This window comes from Canis lupus, chromosome 5 (genome assembly GCF_003254725.2).
Source record: "Canis lupus dingo isolate Sandy chromosome 5, ASM325472v2, whole genome shotgun sequence".
In the NCBI taxonomy this organism is placed as follows: domain Eukaryota; kingdom Metazoa; phylum Chordata; class Mammalia; order Carnivora; family Canidae; genus Canis; species Canis lupus.
In genome coordinates, this window is record NC_064247.1 from 78,580,910 (window position 1) to 78,604,572 (window position 23,663).

Consider the following 23,663-nt stretch of genomic DNA (forward strand, 5'->3'; position numbering starts at 1 on the left):
AGGGCAATATGGAAACACGAAGGCCCAGCAGAGGCGGGAAGATGACGCTGAAAAACCACCTCGGCGTGGGGGACACCAGAGCTGGCCGGGAACTGTTATGCACCGCCACACATATGCACAGAGTGCCCTAGGCATGGGAAAAACACCTGCCAATACTGCTCAGAGAACCTTCCTGGCCCTCGGTAGCCACTGGTTCATTAAGAGCCTGGGATGTGGAGCACTGAGCTTGTGGGAGCCCTAGTTTAAATCAGCAATATGGGTCTTTTTAGAAATTTTTATTTATTTATTTGAGAGAAAGAGAGAGATCAAGAGAAAGCAGAAGTCCGATGCAGGGGCAGAGGGAGAGGGAGAAGCAGACTCTCCGCTGAGCAGGGAGCCTGATGCAGGACTTAATCTCAGAACCCTGAGATCATGACCTGAGATGAAAAATGATTCTTAACCAACTGAGCCACCCAGGCACCCCAGCAATGGGAGTTCCAATGCTAGACAGGGTCAGCCCACTAGGACAGTTTCTGCCCTAAATAAAATCAGAGCCTTTCCGAGATCTTCAGGAACCCCAACATCTCACCTGCAGAACCTCTGCAGGACCCGTGCTCTCCCTCGGAAGGGCCACGGGGAAATGAGGAACCAACACAAAACGCCAACATCATTACCACCATCCCAAGGGTGCACCTATGTAAGAGCCAGGAACAAAGTGGCTGAAAACTACATGTGTGCACCAAGACTGCTCCATCAACCACTAGCCTGGTGATGCCGCTGCCCCTCCGACATGTAAGGGCAACAGAATCCTGTTAGAAAAGCCGTGAGGTTGTTCAGGAGTCTGTCCTCCTCAGCTGTCAAAGGTATCACCAGGGTGCGGTGGTTTGTGTCATCTGCCCTGCCTTGGGGGGCTGCTAGAAGATACACAGGAATAAGAACATATCAGGAAAATGTCCCAGGCCCCCAGTCTCGGGAAGAATAATCTTTGCCTAATTCAGCACCACGCCCGGTTATCTGCTCATCTCCCCCTGGTTGGCCAAAGGGCACTCTGTGGCCAAACGCAGATCAAGAAGCAAGACTGCGAGCAGAAATAAGGAGCGGTGGCGGAGGTCACCATACAGCACAGCACAGACATGGGAGGCAAAACACACTCCTGGCGCATACTACTCATAACGAGCACCCCACACAAAATGGGTTTTAAAAAAAAAAAAAAGTAATACGTTTCATTAGCCTGAGTCTACACAAAATCCTATCCAGAGCCTAGCATGAAACTGGCACTCACTAAATGTTGTTGACCCAAAGGGAGAAATTCTTTTCCCGTTCATTTGTGTTCCAGAGACCATGCAGGGGAATGCTATCCAAAGGGCTGGAGCCTGAACCAGCGAGAGGAAAGCCAATGACAGTGACAGGTCCAGGGACACATCCCAACACAGAACCACAGGTACCCATGCCCAGTCTCCTGCCTCGTTCCGAGGGACAGGGAAACAAGGCCTACTTGGTACAATATGTCACCTCAGGTGTGGTTACAAAGACCCAACACTCCTCAGGCAGGAGCTTGTCACCAGAGAGAGCAAGACTCAATGGGCACAGCAAGTGGATGGGAAATCCCTCCCACAAGTCCAATGCAAGGCTGTCCTGGCGAACGAGAAGATGGTTAAAACTGTTGACCTAAGAGACCAGGTATGCTTTGGAGGCCTCGTTCTGGGGCTGAGAAGCTGCCCTGCTAATTAACAGGTTACAAACTAAACACTATCAGTAGATAAACATTTCTAACCTTCTAACTAGTTTGCCTTTTATAAGATGAGGACGTGGGCCCTAGAGAAAGTTCCCTGATTATTCTTGATGATTAGTCCCAGTCCAAATCTACTTTCAGGAATTCCTATTAGCATCTTCTATATGGGAAGCATTTGGGGTCTTCTGTGTACAATGGCCAGGGCTCAAGTACTGTGAATTTCTAACAACTACATACAAATAACAAGTGCTCAGGGAGGCCAGACGAGCCCGAGCGTGAGGTGAAGCATCTGGCACAGCTGCAGTGGATTCAACTGGGCACTCTGACGTCTGTCTCGCTGTGTGACATGAAAGCACTTCAGTAAAAGGAAATAATGAAAAAATTGTTGAAAAGCAAATTTTAACAAATAGCTCTGGAGAAAATTTCAGATTTCATTATAGGAAAAGCACTTTATTTAATGCAGAAAATGTGAAAATCTGATATGACAGTTTTCTATAAATAACAAAAATTGGAAATCATCATTAGAGGCGGTTGTCATTTTCCTCTTTTGTTGGGAATCACTGAAAAAAAAAAAAAAAAGAGGTTTACCAACAAGGAAGCCACTTATCTCTCTTGATGCTCCTGTTGAGCCTGTTGGCACAATGCTGTGAAAGAGTTTTTCCTTCACCATCCGAAGGCAGGGCTGCCAGATAAAACACGCAGGACACCCAGTTACATGGGAATTTCAGATAAGCCAATGAAATGACAGTTTGTGGGATATACGTATAACTAAAACACTATTTGTTGTTTGAAATTCCCATGTAACTGGGTATTTCACATTTTTATTTGCTAAAGTTGGTGCCTCTCCCTGGAGGCTCCCACTGTGGTTGTTCAGTTCTCGGGGTCACCACCCTAATGTCCCTCCCTGGTCTCAATAATCTCCAACATGGCTGTGAGCAACAGATTTTCTGTCCAACATTTTTACCTTTCACCCTACATGCTGATTACCTTTAAAACAGGTGCTGGAAACCCACTAATTTTATTAAATACTAAAGTATTTAAAAGGACTCACTGCTAGTTTTCAGAGTAACAGCCTTTCCCACCCCACACGTAACATGGCATCTGCAGTTTCAAGTTATGAAGAGAACAAGGATTAAGACTATGGTTCAGGGGTATTATGTCACTATTTAAATAAAACTCTTGCCTGTTCCTGACAGTATTCCTGACAATGCTTAATTGTTCCTTTATAATTTCCGTTTCAAAACAAACAAACAGGGCAGCCCAGGTGGCTCAGCGGTTTAGCATGACCTTCAGCCCAGGGCCTGATCCTGGAGACCTGGGATCGAGTCCCACATCGGGCTCCTTGCATGGAGCCTGCTTCTCCCTCTGCCTGTGTCTCCGCCTCTCTCTCTCTCTCTCTCTCTCTCTCTCTGTGTGTCTCGTGAATAAATAAATAAAATCTTTAAAAAAACAACAACAACAAACAAACACCCCAGCAACACCTGCTGGGACTAAATGTATTCAAATATGTCATTTTAGAGCAGGTCCTCAGCCAGTTAGAAGGATTGGAAATTGGGTTTGCACCTCTGTTCCCTTCTACGGCACTGCTTTCCTGCTAGAGTGGGTCTACCTGGAACGAAGGTAATGTGTGGAATTATTCTGGAATGTGGAGGCAATGGAATATCCGCAGCAAAACTCTCCTCCGGGTTACAGAGCACCCCTAGGACACCAGATGGCATTCGTGCAAAGCATTCCCCAAGTGTGACTTTCTCTTCTCCATGGCTGGAGGGGACTGACAGTTTGAGATTTTTCCTCTCACAAGAAGATCTAGGGCTTTGGGCTTGAGGACTGAGAGGGTGGATGCTTTCAAGTATTTTGATAATGTGGTAGCTATTAGATTATCTGGAGTGAGACCTCCCTGCTTCTCAGCCTGAATCAGGAACTCTGGCACACCTCTGGAAATCAAAAGGAGACTTAGCACCAGTAGTTGAAAACAGTTTATACTGGAAATATGTGGACAGAGTTAGGCTGTCTCCTTGTTATCTGAGTAAGAACTTCAGAAAAGAGAACTTCTAGAAGTTTCAGTATTTGTTCTCTTTTTTTTTTTTTTAAAGATACTTGGTTAAGCCCAATCTCCATTAAAGAACGATAAGAAACTTAGTCCCTCTCCCAAATCTGGTCTCTCCTGGAGACTCCCTCATCCTAGTGAATTTGATGAAGGTAATCAATCCAAGGAATTTCACCCTGGGGAACATGCTGGAGAGAAACAGGAAAAGGTAGGAGGAAGAAATTTCATCCACAGGATTTTACATGTCTTGAAAAGAGAATTGTAATCGTCTCTCTCGGTTCCCTCTTTTCCTTCCACGGCGCTTTCAACAAACACCACTCTGGTAAATATGCTCAGACTGATCTAAATCGGCTCTGTAAGATTTAGACAAAAAGGGACGATAAACATGGCTTTTTACATCAGCTAGAAAAGGATGGTTATTTAAGAAATTGTTGGGACGATCAACCATCCACTTTAAAAGAAAGTACAGTCCTCAATCACACAAGACAGAAAAACAGAGTCCTTACGATGTACCGTACACAAAATATACTCCTCATGGATTAAAGACTTAAGTGGAGAGGGAAAGTATTGAGGAAAATATCGGTCAAGTAGCACCAACCTGCTTGGGTCTGAACATTCACTCCAATAATACTCAACACTCACTAGCTTGTGACTTGTAACCTCCCTCGGCCTTGCTTTCCCCACTTAAAAACAGGTGAATTAACAGGTGATTCAATCAATTAATATATGGAAAGCTTGAGTAATAGGACCCAGCTTGGAATTAATGCCGTATAGGTGCCATTATTTTTATAATGTCATAGTGCTGCCGAGAGAGCCTCCTTGGGAAAACAGAAAAGCTAGAAACATAAGGGAAAAAGATGCAAAGATTGGACATCATACGAACGAAAATTTCCTCGATGTTAAAATGCCTCATAAGCTAAGTTAAAGGTGAATGAAAGACCAGGAGAAACTAATGCAATGTCCATAGCACACAAGGACGGTCAGCCCTGATACACCTGGCTCTTGCCAATCAATCAGAAAAAAGAACCAAGAAAAACAAAGGGCAAAGGCTGTGAACAGGATGCTGCCAAAGAAAAACAAATGACCAATAAATACATGGAAAAACATTCGCCCTATCTAGTAATTAAAGGGTCCCATGTTATTGGACAAAATTAGGAAAGTAACAACACTATGTCGGTCATTGGGGCTTTGGGCGTCACCTAACAGGGAGGGGATAAAATGGTCACCTTCTGTCGGAAGAGGCAGTAAAAAAATATCTGCTGGCATTACATTCCAGAATCCAACGACCCCACTTCTTGGGACAGCGCAAGTGTAGACAGATATATGTACCCATCTGTTCCCTACCTCACTGTCTATAGTATCAAAACACGGCAGGCACATAACCTACCTGTCCATCATTGAGACCGAGGTCTTTTATTGTTTCTTTTCTTTTTTGCATAAGACCAACTCTGTAGTAATTTTTTCAAAACTGCTATGCATTTTTTCTTTTCTTTTTTTTTTTTTTCATAACTCCTACTAAACTGCAAAGACTTGATGATTTTTTTATAAACTTGTAGTGAGGGAATCAGAATTTCTGCTGGTAAGCTTTCATGACAGTTAATATGTGGAAGTGAGCTAGATCTGTATGTACTGACCTGAGTGATGTTCATGATAAAAAGTTACATGAAAAAAAGCTGAAAGCAACAACCTGTGTCTATAAAGCTTTTTTAAGGGAATAGTATGTACATGTACCCACTTCTATCAGTGTAAGCAGAGAAAAAAGCTTAAAAGGATATAATCTAAACCTAACAGTGATTTGGAGAGGAAAAAAAGGACTTCCACTTAAAAAGTTATTTAAAGATATTATAAAATATTAGAAAAGTACATATGCAACATTATTCCAATTTTGTAAAATGCCTGTTATACACAAAATGAAGGAAATAAAAATACTTTGCTGTATGGTAGGATTGGGTTGATACTTATTTCCTCTTGCGTTTGCCTGAATTTTTCCTATTTTCTACAGTGAACATGCATTACTCATACTAATTATTTTTACCATAAAATATAAGGAATCCACATTTTATCATTAGCTTCCACTTGAGGTAAACATGGAATGCCAGTCTACTAAGAAATCATTAAGAATATAATAATATTCTAAAAGGGTCTTATTAGCTCTTTACCAGGCACAAAAAAAAAAAAAAAAAAAGATTGGCGGGGGGGGGGGGGGGGGGGGAGAAAACAAAACTATTAAAAGCATTTGGGGGAAAAAAAAGAAAAGCGTGTTGCTGTCACAGCTGTTCAATGGTGGCATATTTAATACTGGACTTTTTAAAACTAGGCACATCTAATAAGATTTCAGTTAAGTGGCACCTAAAGCACAGAGCCAAAACATAACGCTGACCTTACCGTCTTGACATGAGGGTATGTACAAAACTAGAACCACAGAGATCCAGGCAAAGCTTGTGCATAAAGCCAGCCAGTCCACTGAATGAATGTTCTGAATGAAGTGATACCCATGGTTGGGGTGGGCGGGGTGGGGAGTGGAGAGCAGGGAATGGAGGAGGGAGGGTGGGTAGGTGGATACTGATCAAGGTGGGTGGGACTGTTCTAAGAAGAAGGGAGGGCGTGGGAACCTCTTCACAGAGCACATTCACACTGCATACACTGGCAATATAATGGCCACAGAACCACAGCAGTGAAGGATTAACTCTGTCAGGGCATGAACACTCCCTCCAAAAAAGATGTGACCTTTCAAGCCTCCTACTAGGGACCCGTTTAAGTTAACCGGTGGTCAGAAATGCCACCAGAGCCAACTCAGTCCCCGTGGGAACGACCATGGGGCCTGTGTGCAACCTCTGAGCCTTGCTCCAGGAGGCTCACATCCATGAGCCCAGGAATCAAGGGAGGGAAATGAACTTCAGACACCTAGCTACTCTCGGAGACAGAGGGCACAGAGACAAAATGGGCTAGAATTTACCAAAACATCTGGCTTTTCACACCTCCTAAATCAACCACAGGAAAACATTCCCTTCCTTTCAATTTTGGATGAAGGCACCAAGGTATGGGAAGAAGAAGGCAAAAGTATGCACTTAAAAAAAAAAAAAAATCAACCTAATGAGAAAACAAGATTTGAGGAAACCAGTTCCAGAATGACGATGTAAACCAGATGACACTTGCCGGGGCGCTTCAAACACATAGCAGGGCGAGGGAGGAGAGGACAGGGAGGGAGGCGAGCTTCACCAGAGGATTTATGCTTTCTGCTTTCCATAGCCAGACAAAGGCTACCAGTCACCACCTATGGGCATGAAGCATGCAGCTGTCTTCCTAAGACAAACTGCCCCCCAAGTGTAACCATAAAGGAGCACACAAAGAATGAAGACTGTAAATGAAGTCTCTGTCGGATTTGTTCTACATATTCTGATCTGTCCATCCACCCTATGATGAATTTAAAGACTCTGCTGGGAGTGAGCCCTAATGAGTTCATGAGTCAGGGAAAGAACTGAGAAGATGGATTCTCAAGTCATGTGGAGTCTGATGGAGGGTTTCCTACTTCCTCTCACCTTGCAGAATCCCAAGAGGGTGGCAAGTGTTAAAGACCACTAGGTGGGGGCTGGGGGGTGTTTTTAGTTACTTGGTGTCATACCCTACTTCCTGCTTTCAGCCAAGTAGAGCTCATGTCTCACCCTCTGCCCAGCTGGCCCAAGGTAACTCACATGGGGCCCAGACACAACTCCATGGGAGATGACCTCCTTTGCGTATAATTTAAGATTAATATGAAACCTTCAGGCTTGGTCCAATCAAAGGCATCTCAGCTGGGAACTCTCTCAGTAATAGACTCTGGTGGGGTCTTAATCTATCTGCTAAGGCTGATGGATTTCCAGTCCAATGGCTCTCAGGTGTTAAGAAAAATATCAAAGGGAAAACCAGATTCTAACCGTTGGCAGGTGTGCACTGATTGCCAACTGTCCTTTCTGTACTCTCTTCCCCCAAGCAGAAGACACTACGAATTTCAGAGGGCTCGCCATGGCTGTCACATAGCGGAGAAGTCCACATAGACACATAAGAGCCCACACCAACTTGGAACGCACACGCTGGGGACTTAGGGCCTATGCTAGCATGGAGAATGGCGCAGTGTGGGCCACTCCTCTATTCAAGGTAGGCAAGAGCATGCCGCATCTGTGTGGGTGGAGACAGAGGGAGAGCCGGCAGGTCCTCAAAGAGAGGAGGGATCCACATACATGGGAAAGCAAAAGATGCAGAATTCACATTCTGGAGCTCAAGCCCTGATGGGAGACAAAGACCGTTCCCACAACACGCTTCCATTCTGGCTCAGGTGAATCACAGCAGATGGAAACCAGAAGCCCAGCCTCTAAGCTGGACTGGGCTGCTGGCCTTCCCACTGGCTCGATCAATCACAGTGCGCCCAGTAACTGCAGGTGTGAGAGCATGGGCAGAGGACCCACCACGCTTGAAGACACACCAAAAAACTGTCAAGGAATTCAATCCTGAGTGTTTCACAAAGTGACCTAGGGGCCCAGACAAAAGGAAGCAGCTTCCATCCAATGCCTGGGGCTCCCCAGCTCAAGGCCCCCTTCCTCACCAACACACACACAAACACACACACATACACACATACCCTCCACTTCTAGGAGGCAGGGAGGAAGAATTCACTGGACAGGAATCTTGATTTAAAAACGTCTCTCACACAATCAAAACTTGACAATTCCATGCAAGGGTGATAATAGCACCAGGGTTTTTTGTCTGGTTCTGTTCTTCTCTGGGGAGGTGGAATGGAGGCACTGGATTAACGAAACCCTCTCTCAGTCCGGATGAGAAATTATCTCATGCTTTCAAGCATCTCAGTCTTAATAGAGCAACATATGTCCCAGCATTTATGACACCAAGAGAAGGGACTCTGGACCAGTGAGGTCAAACGACACACCAGAAAGCTACGCCTCTGCTTGCATCTCCTGAGACGGCTATTCTGTGTCCTCCAACATGAAAAAGGAAGAGGAGGGAAGAAAGACCTCAGTTGAAAGAGAGGGTTGGGAGACCCATTAGGAAGTCCACTACATCATGGCTGCTTGAGCAGGTGCTGCAGAAACCAAGTTTGGAAGTTGCCCTGGCCAATAATGAATACTTCACCAAAAGACCTGGGATGGGGTAGGGCAGGGACAAAGATGGGAGGGGGTTGGGGGTGGGGGATGAGGGTGGGCCATGGGGAAGGGGTGAGTAAGGAGGGCTCTGTGTGAGAAGCCTGGTGCCCTCCCCAGGTCAGCAGCATCTGGAGCTGTTTCTCTAGCAGACAGTAAAGAACTCGATTACATCCAGTTAACTGTGCTCTAAACTGATTATGCATGTGCTGGGCTAATGGATTACATTAGCAAGAGGAAAAATAACATGCAATCAATCTCCATTTACTACAGGCCACACCAGGGCCTAGAGAAAAACTGACTCTCAACCACCTCCAGTCCCCACCCCAAATCTCCAGACTCGTGACACCCCATGACAGTGAGCCCCCTCAGTGGCAAGAGAAGCCTGCTTTCATCGCACTGTGGGCCAGAAAGGCTTGGCTCAAGTCTCAGAACGAGCCCATTTGTGTTGTCATTCGGGAGTGGGTGAGAGCTCCCTGCCCCCACAGCAGAGCCACAGCAAGCCAAGGGACATTCATTACCCAAGGACTAATGAGACCAGACTAATGACCCACGGCTCCTGACACAGGGAATTCTGCTCGGAATGTGGGGGGTGCTCATCCCCGGGGGTTGTGCCAGCCAAGCACGTTGTCGGGGGACTTCCTTCAAGCACCAGCTCCCAAGTTCTATCCTGTACCCCAGTATCTATGGCCGTTCCACCTGCCTTTTATTAAGCAGGAGATTTCTCCATCTTTTGAATGAGAGAGAGAGAGAGAAAGAGAGAGAAATAAGGCTGGGGAGGATGAGTGTCCCTAGTTCAGCAAAACACATATGGAAACACACAAATTGCTTCCCTTACATCCACCTCAGAAACTGCCTCAACCTGACTCGTTAGGTGTGACCTGTGAAGTGGTCTGGGGACCATAAGGGATCATCTCAGTGAATCCACCACGTCCAGGCCCTCCAGAAGCAAAGCCAAGGGTGTGGTGTATATATTTATATATATACTCTTATTGGAGGATGCAGTGTGGAGAGTTAATCACCACCATGCACGTTTTATAATCTAAAGGGCATTTTTTTTATCCCCTCGGACGGAAGAGGCTGGCTTCTTGTCACTTCTCAACAACCCCCATCAGAGTTGCATACGATCTTCCATGGCCACACGGACAACTGAACTAATTTTGCTCAGTCAGGTCCTCTGGAAACAGTTTTTTTCTATGGGTTTTCCATCAGGTTTTCTTGACCACATCAGCAGCACCCTATGGCCACTTCAGACTTTTAACGTAAACTGATCACAAGGAGCCTTTTCTTTCAATGGGGGGACAAAACAAATCCATCCAGGGAGGTTCTTGCTCACTTAGAACGAGGGTTGGCTGCTTGGTGTGCAGACCTTCCCCCACTGCACCACACCAGCCCATTCACACTGGTGTCGGCAGTCAATTCCGGAACCTTCCATTCCCACTACCTTGTTCTTTCGGCCTTCTCCTCCTCTCCCTAACATGGTTTCTGACCCATGCTACACAGGCCTCCCACCAAGCTGAAAACGAGCAATTGTAAAATGAATCACAGTTACCAACCTCGGCAGAGACTGATATGGGGAAAGGACCTGAAGTCTTCCTTCGTTGGAGTCTCCCTTTAAAATCGCCATGAGTAGGAAGGGGATGAAACTATACGTCAGGGTCAACAGAAAGGCTCCCTTGGGCCAAAGATGTGGGAACTGGCGTGGAAGGCAACAAGAGGGGAGGGTGATGGTAAAAGGGAGAAAATGCAAAGGGAGGGTGAGGGTGTGGACGGTGTGTGGGAGGAGGCTGGGCAGATTTATGGCAATTTGTACCTGATTGTTCATACTAAAGCCATTATGGGATGATTAGAGAAAAAGGTGAGGCTTTAAGTCCAGTGAAAATCAATAGAAACGTCTGGAGCAATTCTGCCTCGCAAGTGAAAGGACTATTTACAGTATGTGAGCACCTCCTCCTCACCGTTACTGTCTATAGACTGAGAGAGAGCCTGGAGGGGGCAGGGAGGGGTGGGAAGGAAGGAAGGAAAAGAGGACAGTGGGAGAGGAGGAGGATGGAGGACGGGAGAGGCCCAGGGGAACAGGAGAGAGGAAATGTAAACATGAGGAAGAGAAGGGGCCACAGGACAAGGAAGCAGAGGGGCAAAGAACAAAGGAGCCCCATCAAATGATCCTAAATTTTCCCCACGGCATGTGCCACCTTCCAGCCAACTCCGTATTTTATTCATTGTGTTTATCACCCATCTCCCTGCAGAAGAATGGAGGCACTATGAGGGCAGGGATCTCCTGGTCTATTCTGTGCATCCAGAACAGCTCCTGGTATCGAGCAGGTGCTCGACATGTATCTGCTGAAGGAGTGAACGAACAAATCAATGAACCAACAAATAAATGAACTAAGAATTCCAGGGGCGTCCAGGAGAGAAGATAAAAGGGGGAGGGGAGTGGACGAGACAGAAGAGGAGAAAACGAAGCACGCAGGGCACGGGGTAGCACCAGAACGCAAAGGTACACAAAAGCCATAGCGAACAACTGTCGGGGAAAAAGCCAACTGTAAAGAGTCGAGGGGTTCAGTATCAAGCTGCCCTCCAAATGGGGCACATCTCAAAGAGAACCTGCAGTCACCAGAAGCTGCCACCACATCAGGGCTTCATGAGGAAGCGGATGCCAGCTCCCCTTCCAACACCCAGTCACCAACCAGGCACCAAATCCGCCGTGACACGGGCTGTCATCCGTGCCCGGCCATCCCCAAGTCCCGGGGACCCAACGTGCGCCTTCCAGGGGGCAGCCCGGGTCTTACCTTGTACAGCTTCAGGCTGGCCTCATGCCTGGAGTTGACCGTGTGCAGCCGCAGCTTCTCCAAGCTGTTGGTGTAATAGTCACACGCATTGCACTTGAGGTGGACTGGGTTGCCGATGGCCACACACTTGAGCCGCCACTCATTGGCTTTGCCGCCTTCCTTGATGTGGGCCACCAGCTGGTACTTCTGCACATGCTTGTCCGTCTTGCAGTGCAGCTGGAAGTTGGCCTTGAGCTGGGTGTTGTAGCGGCAAAGCTTGCACTGGTACGAGTCCCCCATCACAGCCTTCCACTCGTCCTCTGGGAGGCTGCGCTCCACGTTCATGTGCAGCCCCAGCATGTCCAGGTTATCTGTGGTGAACTTGTTGCAGACGGCGCACTGGAAGAGCTTCAGCGACGGGTCGTTGGTCTGGATGAAGCTCTCGCCCAGGTTCATCAGCTCCTCCGACACCAGCTGCCCGCCCCCGAGGCGCATGTCTAGGGGGATCTCACCGCCCACTGCAGGGAAGGAGAGGAGAAGACAATCAGAGACTAGGCTCACAGCTACGGCCCTAATGCCGGCGCCACCCAGCCTCCCCCACCCTCAACCCAGGTTCCAGGAGAAGAAAGATCACATTTAAAGTGTTGCAAGGTGCTGCTAACCGGAAACACCATCCCCCACCCCCACCCCCAAAAATTCAACTTTATGTGTTCAGATCTTTCCTAGGGACATTCTGAAACTTGTAGAAGGCTTCATGGTGTTGTGGGGTTTTTTTTCCTTTTGGAAAAAGAACACTTAGAACCATATTCTCTTGAATATTTCAATTCGGTCCCTCACTCAAATCCAAGAAAAGACAGGAATAAACATCATCCACTGGACACAACAAAATCAGAAACTCTAAAAGTTGGAAATTAGTTCCAGCTGTAATCTGAGATATGAAGCCTTCATGGTAAATCAGAATCAGGCCCAGAATGTATCTACCGCAGTGCAGCCCAACAGAACTTCCCGCCCTGTCTAATGTGCTCATGGCTGCCGAACAGTTGACACACGGCTAAATTGCAACCAAAAACCTGAATTTTTATTTATTTTTAATTCTTTCAAATTTAGATCGCCACATATGGCTAGTGGCTACTGCAGTGGAGAATGTAGCTCTAAATCTGAGATTTGGGGGACGGTTCCCCTGTTCCTTGGCACACCTCTCAGGTTAATATCCTAACTGCCCGTCAACAGTGCCAGCTCCTCCCACGATTCCCCAAGAATACAGTCACTCCCTTTCCTGAGCCCCCACAATGCATGGAACATAGGTCTGCTATGGGACATGTCACATTCTGTTGTCATCAGCCACAGGCAGAGACTCGTACAGAGAGCCTCTTCAGGGCAAGAGTCCAGTCTTCTCCTCACTGAGCCTCTAGAGAGTACCCAGGCCCCTGCACAAATGTTGTGCAGCACAAGGTTAAAAGGGAACCAAAATGTTACAGGTTAAGGAAATGGGTCAAGAGGAGTAATGAAATGCAAAGGTCAGCTAAACAGTTCCCAAAAAGAGTGAAGAAGGCTCTGCTCCTCCCTCTCCACCCCTGTTATTTCTCAGCCCATCAGTGTCCTGCATTAACCAAGGGATGGGCTCTCATTCACCGGTGGTAATTAATACTGCAAACTCTTACTTGTATCATGAAAAACGCTCAGAAAGAGCAATCTTCATTCCATTACCTAGCAGCATACGGTCAAGCAGGACGCTGAGCACTGGCTTCTGGTTTCCACCTCTCCCCCAAACACATGCACACTTGAGCTATTATGCTTGCCCCTACCCCTCCCCAAGTGATACTCAGACTTGACCTTTTACATGTGGTTGGACTGAGGTTATTTTTTTGTTAAACGACTGATTACAATCCAAGTTAGTGACTAATCAAATAAAAGATTTTTTTTTAATGATTTTCTTATTTATGCTACACAAGGCACGTCTAGTGAGATCACTTACAGGTTCTACTGAGCAGTCTGGCTGTGTGTGAAGCCTGTGGACAATCTAGCAAGCCACAGAAATCTTTTGCACGTGCATTCCACAAGGCTCAGGAAGCTTTCTTCTTGTCTTCTCCCTTGCCATCTCCCCTGGTGAGAGGAGCCGTAACTAAGACATTCTTTTTAGGACAAGAAAAAGAAGAGAAAAAAAGCCTAAAAGCTCCGTCCCTTAATGGGGAAGAAGGCCAAGTAGCATCCATGAAACACACGCGGTGTTCAGTAAAAGCGGAAACTGCCCAGAGGGTAAGACAAGGAGCAAACATATATTTGTTTCTGATGCCAACCACCTGAAGCATCACATCGTCTCCACTTTTTAAACTTAACCTCAGCACATCAATATTGCTCTAAAGAGAAATTCAGCTGTCACTTGCTGGATGCCTGAGTAAAAATGAGAAATCCTCAGAACATACAGAGGAAATAAGTCCCTATTCCCATTCCAAGCTCTTGAAATGCAAATCAAAGACAGACACAGAGAAGCAGTGAAATGAAGGCGACAGGCAAGCCAAAACTCCCTGGGAGAACTATACCTTGGAGGAACAAACCCAAGGCTTAGAATCCTACAATTCTGTAGAGCTAGAGGGAACTAATTCAGCCCCCAAGAAGAAAAAGTGGAGGAACCTAGCCCAGTGCACAGGAAGTTAGGAAGAGAGCCCTCTGTGAGTGAGAACTCAACAGAGGTTTACTCTTGAGCTACGCTGGAGAGATCACCTTGTCTTTGAGGGGGCACCCACGTCTAGCACTAGAATTTACACCCTGGCACAAGAGTCTGTGAATTAGCACACCTTCAGAGAGGCTGTGGATTAAAAGACACCTTCTAGACTCAAAGACAGAAGGCAGAGGACCCACTAAACCTCACGCAGGTGTCCTACAGCCAATTGGTTCTCTGGGTAACAGGCAGATGCCCCTGCAAGTTACCGGTTTCTCAGCGCTGTTCTAAACTTTATCATCGGGCAGCTGGGTGGCTCAGTGGCTGAGCATCTGCCTTTGGCTCAGGTTGTGATTCCAGAGTCCTGAGATGGAGTCTGGCATCAGGCTCCCCACAGGGAGCCTGCTTCTCCCTCTGCCTGTGTCTCTCTTCCTCTCTCTCTGGGTCTCTCATGAATAAATATGTAAAATCATTAAAATTAAATAAGTAAACTGTATCATCTAAAGGGCTTTCTGGAAGGATATTCAGATGGCCTCAAGCCTAATATCGTATCTACAAATGGCAGCAAAACCAACCAGACCAGATCCAAGGGTGCTGACCCTCTCCTTCGAGCCCTCCAGAAAGAAGGCATCCCCAGAATCAGCATCTGCTTGATATCACAAAAGAGAAGGTTCTGTCAAAGGAAGTAGGCCAACAGTAACTTTGTAAGCAGGAGTGTATTTCACAAAAATGTCTCTCCCCCTGCGGAGCCCAGCAATACCTCCTAACACCTACAGCCTTCTCACAAATGGCCTAATGGAAAGATCAGTAGGGTTGCAGACAGAACTGAATGTCATGGCTCTTTCACGTCTGCATCTGTTGGCTCCTACCGAGGTCATCTGACTTACACCGTAAGTCCTTTGGATACGTGCTCTCATACCCTCACCCACTCAGGATAAAGTACTTGTGATTCTCGCTCCATCTCAGCGGCTCTTATGGCCTGAGGTGGGCCCAGGAGGTTTCCAGAGACTGACCTTGGCTGATAGGCAGTAACTCTGAAAATTGAAGGGCCTTTGCTTGGCTGACCTGGGTAAGGTCCTTAGAAGAAAAAGCTCTGCTAGCTTTAAAAAATCAAGTATGGATCAGCTATGCACGTCCAGAACACAGGGATTCATTCTTCTGTTTCTTTTACATCTGCCATATGCCCATTATGCATGATGCCCTGCAGACTCACAGACACTTGTGTAAAAAAGCACGGTATTTTTCCACCTTAATTCAAGCCTTAGTCAAAATTACTGGTTTTCAAGGTAATTAAAAAGATCTCACTTTGACCCAGTATGAACCCATCCATTTTCTGTGTCTTCATTCCATTTACATTATATTTGATTTACTCCAAGATCTGCCTCCCCAAGATTTTAAATCTCCAGATGAGAAAACCCCAATTCCCAGAGGCTTAAAAAAAAAAAGTCTTACAGTATGATGCCACCCTTTGGTGTGTATCCCCTGTGGTTCACTCTGGGGACAGATAAGATGATTGATCCCTGTGCATCCATTATTAACCAGTTGGTAAAACATCTTCAAATCGTTTGGTAATAAAGGATCCACAGGTCAATATTCCAAAATAGAAAACAAGATTAAAGTAGCAAGGATTCAAATTTAAATGCATAGCAGGAAAAAACAAATTAAGTGCTATAAAATATAACTCATCAACAACAAATAGCACTAAAGCACCACACGAAGACATGCCGACTGGTGAGGCTTGGCCCCTGGCGTTAACCTAAACCATGTCAGAATCAAGATACACGCTCACACTTGGTTGCCGAGAACTTACTCCCACGTTGGTAAGGGAATACTGTTTAATCAGGCCAACGCTACCACTGGTCCCAGGAGGTTAGCAGGGGCAGGGGATAGGGACCCAGGCAATGCCTGTCTGAAGGACAGGTGGTGGGGACAGGAATGGCCCAACCATCACATGGTCCTCATGAAACTGACCCGTACATTTTCTTGCTACGGAAGCTCTCCCCCTAAAAGTGAACACGATGCTTTTCATGCAAAGACTCATGGTTTTGGCATCCAAATCCTACCCCCTTGATCCCATTCTACATCTATGACACCAGATGGTAAGATCCTCTATCCGGACACAGCCAACTCACCTTCCCTAACATGGGTTGTTTTGTCATGGTAACAAAGGCTCTGATAACCAGCATCTAGCGGATGTTAAAATTTCACTTTCTTTGATGTACAACTTTAGAATTTGTTCATTTTTCATCTAGCACACCACTCCCAGGGCAATTTAATTCCCAACTATACCTATCACTGACAACTCATGCAAAACAAAAAAGGAAAGGAACGGGTCTCCTTCACCAAGATCCTCATGAACACGCTGGAGAACTCTGAGCAACGTATCTGGATGGCACCCCGCTCCGCACAGACCCAGCCTTTAGTTATCTGAATAAGGCACGCTACGGTTTTGAGTTGCTCTTACGGAGAGGACTGTCCCCCATTTAAAACTCGAGCTGCAAGTGTCCTGGAAGTTACAGTGAACATCGAATGGAGCCCCAAAGCTTCAGGTAATCGTGGCGAGTTTTCAAACTGGGAAAGGGACGAAGGAAAAGAGGACGGGAAGAGAAAGGAGAGTAGACCAGAAGCCAAAAACTAGAGGCAACACTTAAATTTTCATCCCGGCCTGTGGGAGCCAGAGTGGAACCGTGTGTCTGCTGGACGCACACGGAGGGGGGGTCCTTGAGAAAAATATCTGATCATCAGACACTCGAGGCCACACCAAACAACTCTTGAGAGAATTAAGAACCAGCCGCATCCACAGGACTTGACAGAACCAACCGTATCAACGGGGACCTCAGTCTATCCTCACTTCTCCCCAAACTCAAGTCATCAGAACAAACACACGCGCGCTCAGCCTCACCTAGAGCAGGCGTCATGGCGGCCATGGGCCCGGCGGGGTCCAGCTGGAATCCGCTCATCATGAACTGCGCGTCCGAGGCGGCGCTGTCCATCTTCAGGTTGGGCAGGTTCATGTTCTGGGCCAGGTAGTACTGGTAGAGCTCGGCCTCGGCGGGCGAGGGCAGGCTGCCGAGGCCCAGGTGGCGGTTGTGTTGAATCTGGGTCATGTTCTGCTGCAGGAGCATCATGTTATGCATGTGCTTCTCGCTGGTCATGTGGATGCGCAGGTTCCTGGCCACGTTGGTCTCGTAATCGCACACCTCGCACCGCCAGGTGGGTTTGGTTTTTGGTTTGGTGGGCGAGGGGGCCCCGCAGGAGCTGCCGATATTGGCCGCCGCGGCCGCCGCCGCCGCCGCAGCTGCGGCCGCCGCCCCGGCCGAGTGGCTGAACACCTGCTCCCCGCCTCCATTCTGCAGGTTCTGCATGTTGTTGAGATGCTTGTCGGACTGCATATGAATACTGAGGTTGCCTTTGGTAGTTGTGGAGTAGTTACACACCTCACAGCGGAAAGGCTTGTAACCACACGTGTAGCTCTCGCCTCGCGCCAACCGAGGGTGGGGCTGCCCACTTTTGCAGTAGACACAGGAGCCCCCCGGCTCTGGGTGCTTCTCCTTCATGTGTGCCTCCAGAGTTTGCTGGTACTTATAGTGCCAGTTGCACTTGGGGCACTTAAGTGTCTTACATGAGTTCCGAGAATGCATCATGGTCATGTGGCCGCCCAGCGAGCGGGAGGAGCCCAGGACCGTGTCGCATTTGGGGCACTCCACGCCACTCCCCGAGGGGCACTCCCCAACCCCAAGCTCGCAGAGGGAGCCAGCGTGCTGGTGATGGGGGACAAAGCCCCCATCGTCGCCCTCTGTGCTTTCATTTGGTTCTGGTGCTGTGGCATTGTCTTTATTGGCACTTTCGTCAGCAAAGTCCAGCCTCCTGCCGCCCTCTGCCACATTGGCCCTGACGCCCTCACTGTTAAAGCTTAAACGGTTCCTCCTGTTCGCACCATCAAAGACAACAAAGGAAGAAGCAGAGTTAGAACTAGTAGAAGCTGTGCCCCTCGACAGGGTCTGGAGCACATTAGGCATTAAGGGGGAGTTAGAAATGCTTTGGTTTGAGAGAGCAAGGTCCTTTTTGCTGCTGCTACCTGCCGCGGCCCCAGACTCCTCATGGGCTCTGTCCTCCACTTCGTCATCCAGCTCGCTTGGAAAGAGTCCTTTGCAACCCTCGTCTTCCTCCTCCTCCTCTTCCTCCTCCTCCTCTTCCTCCTCCTCCTCCGCCTCTTCTTCCTCCTCTTCCTCCTCCGCCTCCTCCTCGGCTGGCTCTGCTTTCTCGGAGAAGCAATCGGGATCACCCACTTCTTGCTTCTCTCCTTCTGCTGCCCCAGAGTCCTTGCCCTCTGAGGATTTGGTAGGACTGGAGGCCAGAGGCCCCAGGGGGACTGAGGTAATGGGGGTCTTCAGGACCGAGCTGGTGAGCCCGCCAAGGTTCAAGAGGGTGCTGGGGGTCAAGATGCCAGCCTGGGGCTGCTCGGGGCCAGCAGCAGAGCCGGCTGGGAGAGCCTCCTCCCCTTCCATTCGAATGCCACTAAATTTACCATAAAAACTGTGTCCGGGGCTTATGAGGTTAGCTGTGGAGACTAAAGGGTGTGGAAAGTTTTTGTTTTTTGGTTCCAAAAAACTTACAAGGGGTTCCTTGTCTTTGCCGATCCCTTGGATGATAGCGGAGATGTTCTTATTGCTAAGAATTTTCCGCTCGTCTTCACTCAGGGTCATTCGATGGTCGTGCACCGCGTGGGTCACAAATGAACGGACGTACCCGAAGGAGAGTTTGCACAAGAAACACATCAGGATGGGCTTCCTCTTGCCGTAGAGCACAAAGCCATCGAATTTGGACAGGTCCACATTGTTGGGAACATCTTTGGATACGCAGGAGCTTTTGGCAGAGCCGTCGCTGTTCAGGTAATCCTTGTTGCTTTTGTGTCGCACGTCAAAAACGCGGAAGCTGTGCAGGACGGGGCTGAGACCCGTCAGGGCTGAGGTATTCGGGAAAGCCTGGTCTGGGCCCTCAAACCATTTCCCGAAGGATGAGGCTATGTGGAAAGTGTTGATGATCTGTGGGTAGACTGGTGCAGCACAAGAAGGGTCCCCTTGTTTGCCCCCCGCCCCGGGGAGAGAGTTCAGGAAGAGCGAAGGGAGAGGCCCACTGCCACTGCCACAGGCGCCCCCGCTTTGGGTCAGCTGGCTCAGGCTCTCGACAATGTAGGCCGAGCCATCGGGCTGGTACACTATCTCCCCAGCCAGGTTCTCCACATCACTCTCCTCGTCCCCCTCCTCACTGGTGTCGCTCCCGCTCTCCTCTCTCAGGGGCAGCGGGGGGCGCGCGCTGGGGCAGTGGTGCTCCATGTAGGTCTGTAAGCTGGCGAAGGAGGCCGAGCACTCGTTGCAGCTGACCTCCTTGCCGGCGGGCTCGGCGGTGGGGCCGGCCGAGGCGGTGCTCTCCGCGAGGCGTTCATTGAAGGGGGCCCTCAGGCTGTCCAGGGGCCCGTGGGTCTCGCTTGTGGACTGCTCCATGCTACTGGGTTTGTCGGGGAGGTGGGTGCTGTTGACTTCAGTCCATTGCTGGTGCTGAGGGATACCGCACCCATTGTCCTTCCCCGAGACGACAGGCGAGTCACAGCCTTCCATGGTAAGGCCTGCGTGGAGCTTTCATTGCACCCAGTACGGATCGGACCTGAAGAGTGGAGGCAAGGGGGGAGAGGAGGGAGAGAGGGGGAAGAGAGAGAGAAAGGAAAGAGGTTAGGAGGGCCGAGGCTAGGTCCCGCACAGAGCACTCTAACAGGCTTCCGTCCACACCCACAACAGAGACCGCGAGGGCCACGGGGACCCCAGCGATCTCCCCACGCCGTCCAGCGAGCGCGCGGAAGGCGGGTGGCACCAGCGTCTTTAAGGCCAGGGTCTGCGGCACGAGTGGGGAGCACGGGGCAGGGGGGGGCACACAGGAGACTCCCTCTTTGTCTTCGGACTGCCGGCTGCTCTACCCCTGGAGAGACCAGTTCGACTTTCCGTTCTCTGCAAGCACAGCGTTCGAGTGAGGACCGGCCTCGAGCCACGGTGGAAGAAGAGGATGGTGTCACCTCGCCAGGCCGGGCCGAGGACACAGAGAGGCGGGCCGACGGCACACAGCTGGCCACCACCGAGTCACTGCTGGCTGACCACACTGTCTGCGGGCCAAGGGACCACCAGGAAGGGACGGACGAGAGGAGGAGGATCGTGTACCCCCAGAAAAGGCCTGCGTGGGGGCACGCTGGCAGACTCAGAGGTGGAGCTGCTGTTGCGCTTACCGGCCACACGTCTAGTCTGAGAAGCTCAAAGGGCAGTGATGAGGGCTGCATGCTCAGACGTGCTCTGCAAGCCTGAATAGAACCTGTGGCTACATACGTCCTCTCTGGGTCTGGGAAGCACCATACCACTGACAAGCAGTAAAACTGAGGAGCTGAATGTAAAAACAGGCCCAACGTCACCCGGACACCGAAACAGCAGGCAGATCTCCAAAATCCCATCTCTTCCCCCCCAAACCCACAGAACATCCCCTGCTTGTGAGTGAGCTGGCTTCAGACTAAAAACGTGATGGTACAAAATCTGAGCTTGATGTATCTGGGAAGACTCGACTGGCCGGCTGCCCCTCCGGCAGCGTCATTCTTGCCCTGTCTGGATGGAGCCCAGTGACCACTGGTGTGGTGGTTTCTGCTGCCGGGGATCTCAGCGGCAAGCTGAGACAGCAGCTGGGCTCGGCCGGCCCCCGTTCCACACCTGCCCCGCAGTTATTAGTAGCTGCTCAAGCAGCTGTCCTTCAGCCCCGGGGCTCTTCTGCTTCGGGCTCCGAAGTGCCATGGAGCCGAGTCTGCCCTCTGAGACTTTGCATCCCCGGGAGGGAGGCATCAGATCACCCCGCCACCTCTCTGCTCCTGCGGTCACATCATCACATGCCTGCACGGATCCCACAGGCAACTCAGCCTCTTGTAATGGCCCTGATTGTTCGCCTGCAAATCCCCAGGCCACTCTCCCTCTGCCACCCCTCCCCAGGCCACGCCTCCTTCCTGGAGAACACTTGGCTGCTTCTCCACCAACATCTCATTCATACACATCGGATGAAGGTTTTGGCTGAGTTTGGTCTCTCTCTTCCCCCACCCCACCCCCATCTTCCCATTCTTTTTTCATTTCTTGTTTCTTGACTGCACAGTGAGCCAACAGCTCCCCCTCGGGAAAAGACAGGGAAGGCAGGTTTACCAAAAAGTCTGGAAAAAATAACTTTTTGGAAGAACGTGTCCTGTTTTGTTCAAAACACACACACACACACACACAGACACTCCACTTCTCAAGCTTATAACCTCCAAATCCATTAACAACAAAGTTCCACGTACCTTAGAAAAGGCACATTGATTTTAAACAAAGATGACTACACTAAACCAAACCAAACAGCAAATGCAGTGGAACTTCAAAAGGCTTAGCTGGGATACAGGTGAGAATCCAGGGTGGCTCCTAAGATGCACCTGATTGGCTGGACGACATCTGATTGGCAGCTCGGGCCCAAAAGGTTGGCAGGCTTGAAGGGGCGGGAGGGTTAACAGCCCGATTGTAAAATCAATGTCATAAATGCTTGGTAAGTTACAGGAACATGCTGGAAGGGGAGGCCACGATTGATAAAGGAGAACAGCTTTGATGCTTCACTAGGGACTTGTGTATCGACAGCAAAGCCAATCTCCTCTCCAGCCTGGGCTAGGCCAGAGAAACCTGCAAGCGTTTACCAATTAATTGGTGGGCTTTTCTTGCTCTGCTCTCTCCTACCACCACCACCTCCTCCTCATCCAGCTAAATGATTGGGACTTTTAAAAACTCGCCTAACTTGGTTTTCTATTCCCAAGCAAGAAGTGTCATGAAAGGATGACACTGGGGCCACCTCTGAAAGACAGATGACCCCGTGGTGGTGACACTTGCCCCAAAGAGAGGCCACGTGAGTTACCACTCATTCACAAGGAGTGGCAACAGCCCATTAAGACACCAGTGGGAAAGAAGGATCCCACTTCAGGATCAGAGCTTCCTGAATTCAATGCCTGCTGGCCACGACAAGCAGAATCTTTTATAACCTTGCTAAGCAAAATGTGGCTCGAGGACAAGTAGCAGCGTTCTTCACCAGGGAGCCTGTGTAATGCAGACCCTCAGGCCCCACTCCAGATCAGAATCTGCATTTTAACATGTTTCCCCTGGGGACAGGCATTAAAGCTTGAGATGCTCTTTGCTTCACATCATCTTCACCAGATTGCCATCTTTTCCATGCTTAGTGCCTGGACTGCTAGGTAACCAGGCAGGGCCAATCTTGGATTCTCCCACCAGTCCCAGGGAGGTGTAAGGATGGGGTGGACCAGCAGGGACCTGAGGATAGAGATGAAGAAATCTCTTAAACCTGCCCAATCCTTTAAAGACCTCAGGCTATCCAGAACTCCCCCACCCAGCCAGCTGTCCCTCTCGCTCTGTTTATCAGCCAGTCAATAAGAAAAAGGTAGTTCTTACTTAAGGAGGCAGAAGTCAACTCGGCAGGTCGATCAGCACTCTGTCTGTAAACACGGTTTCCCGTAAAATCAATGATCTTCAGTTATAGAGGGCAGCCTGGGAACCCAGAGGGTCCCCACACAGCCCCAGCAGCAGCTCTGTCCAGACCCCCACCCCCACCCATCCCTGGCTCTGCACCCCCTTCCTCATCCTTCACTCACACCAGGGCCAGCTCACACATCACAAACCCACAACTCTGTCTGCAGCCTGCTTCTCTTCTGATGCTTATGACCCTAAATTCCCTTATAAACACAGACACATTCTACTCAGGACTCCCCCCATGTTGTACTCAACATGGTTTTTGTGTTTATGTGCAGGGTTTTAAGAATTCAGTTAAATTTCAAAAGAGCACATCTTTCCTGTCAAAGGGGAGACACAGGAATGATCCAGTTCTCTCCCATTCATTCTCTCTGCTTCATGTTTAAATCTGCCGTTTGAGAAGTCATCTTATACAGCAAAGTTCCAACATCTTCATCAAAGCCCCCACGCTTACTCTACACAAGTTACCATTCCCTTGGAACCGATCTGTAAAGCCCCCTGCATCTTTGCTAACAGCAGTCTTTATTTTCCAAAGATTGTTTAAAACGATAAAACTGGGGCACCTGGGTGGCTCAGTGGGTTAAGCATCTGCCTGCAGCTCAGGATCCTGGGATGGAGCCCCACATCAGGCTCCCTGCTCGGTGGGGAGTCTGCATCTCCCTCTGTCCCTCCCCCTGCTTGGGCTCCCCCCACACACCCCACCCCACCCCACCCCCATCCAATAAATAAAATCTTTTCAAAAAATGAAAAAACTCCATACCACT

General features: G+C 49.1%; 1 protein-coding gene across 24 annotated transcripts in view; it reads right to left on the bottom strand.

Annotated features, from left to right (window-relative positions):
- ZFHX3 (zinc finger homeobox 3) overlaps positions 1-23,663 on the bottom strand; it is a 525,132-nt gene that overhangs the window by 139,176 nt on the left and 362,293 nt on the right. For 23 of the 24 annotated variants that reach the window (XR_007410986.1, XM_049110732.1, XM_049110739.1 and 20 more), the window contains 2 exons: positions 17,223-19,984; positions 11,683-12,179 (listed from right to left, as the gene is read on the bottom strand). Coding sequence is in view for 23 of the 24 variants with exons in the window: in XM_049110732.1 (XP_048966689.1) it covers positions 11,683-12,179; positions 17,223-19,938 (3,213 nt within the window). In the remaining variant the exon portion in view is untranslated. The remainder of the gene's footprint in view (positions 1-11,682; positions 12,180-17,222; positions 19,985-23,663) is intronic. The other variant, XM_049110746.1, reaches the window with a different exon arrangement.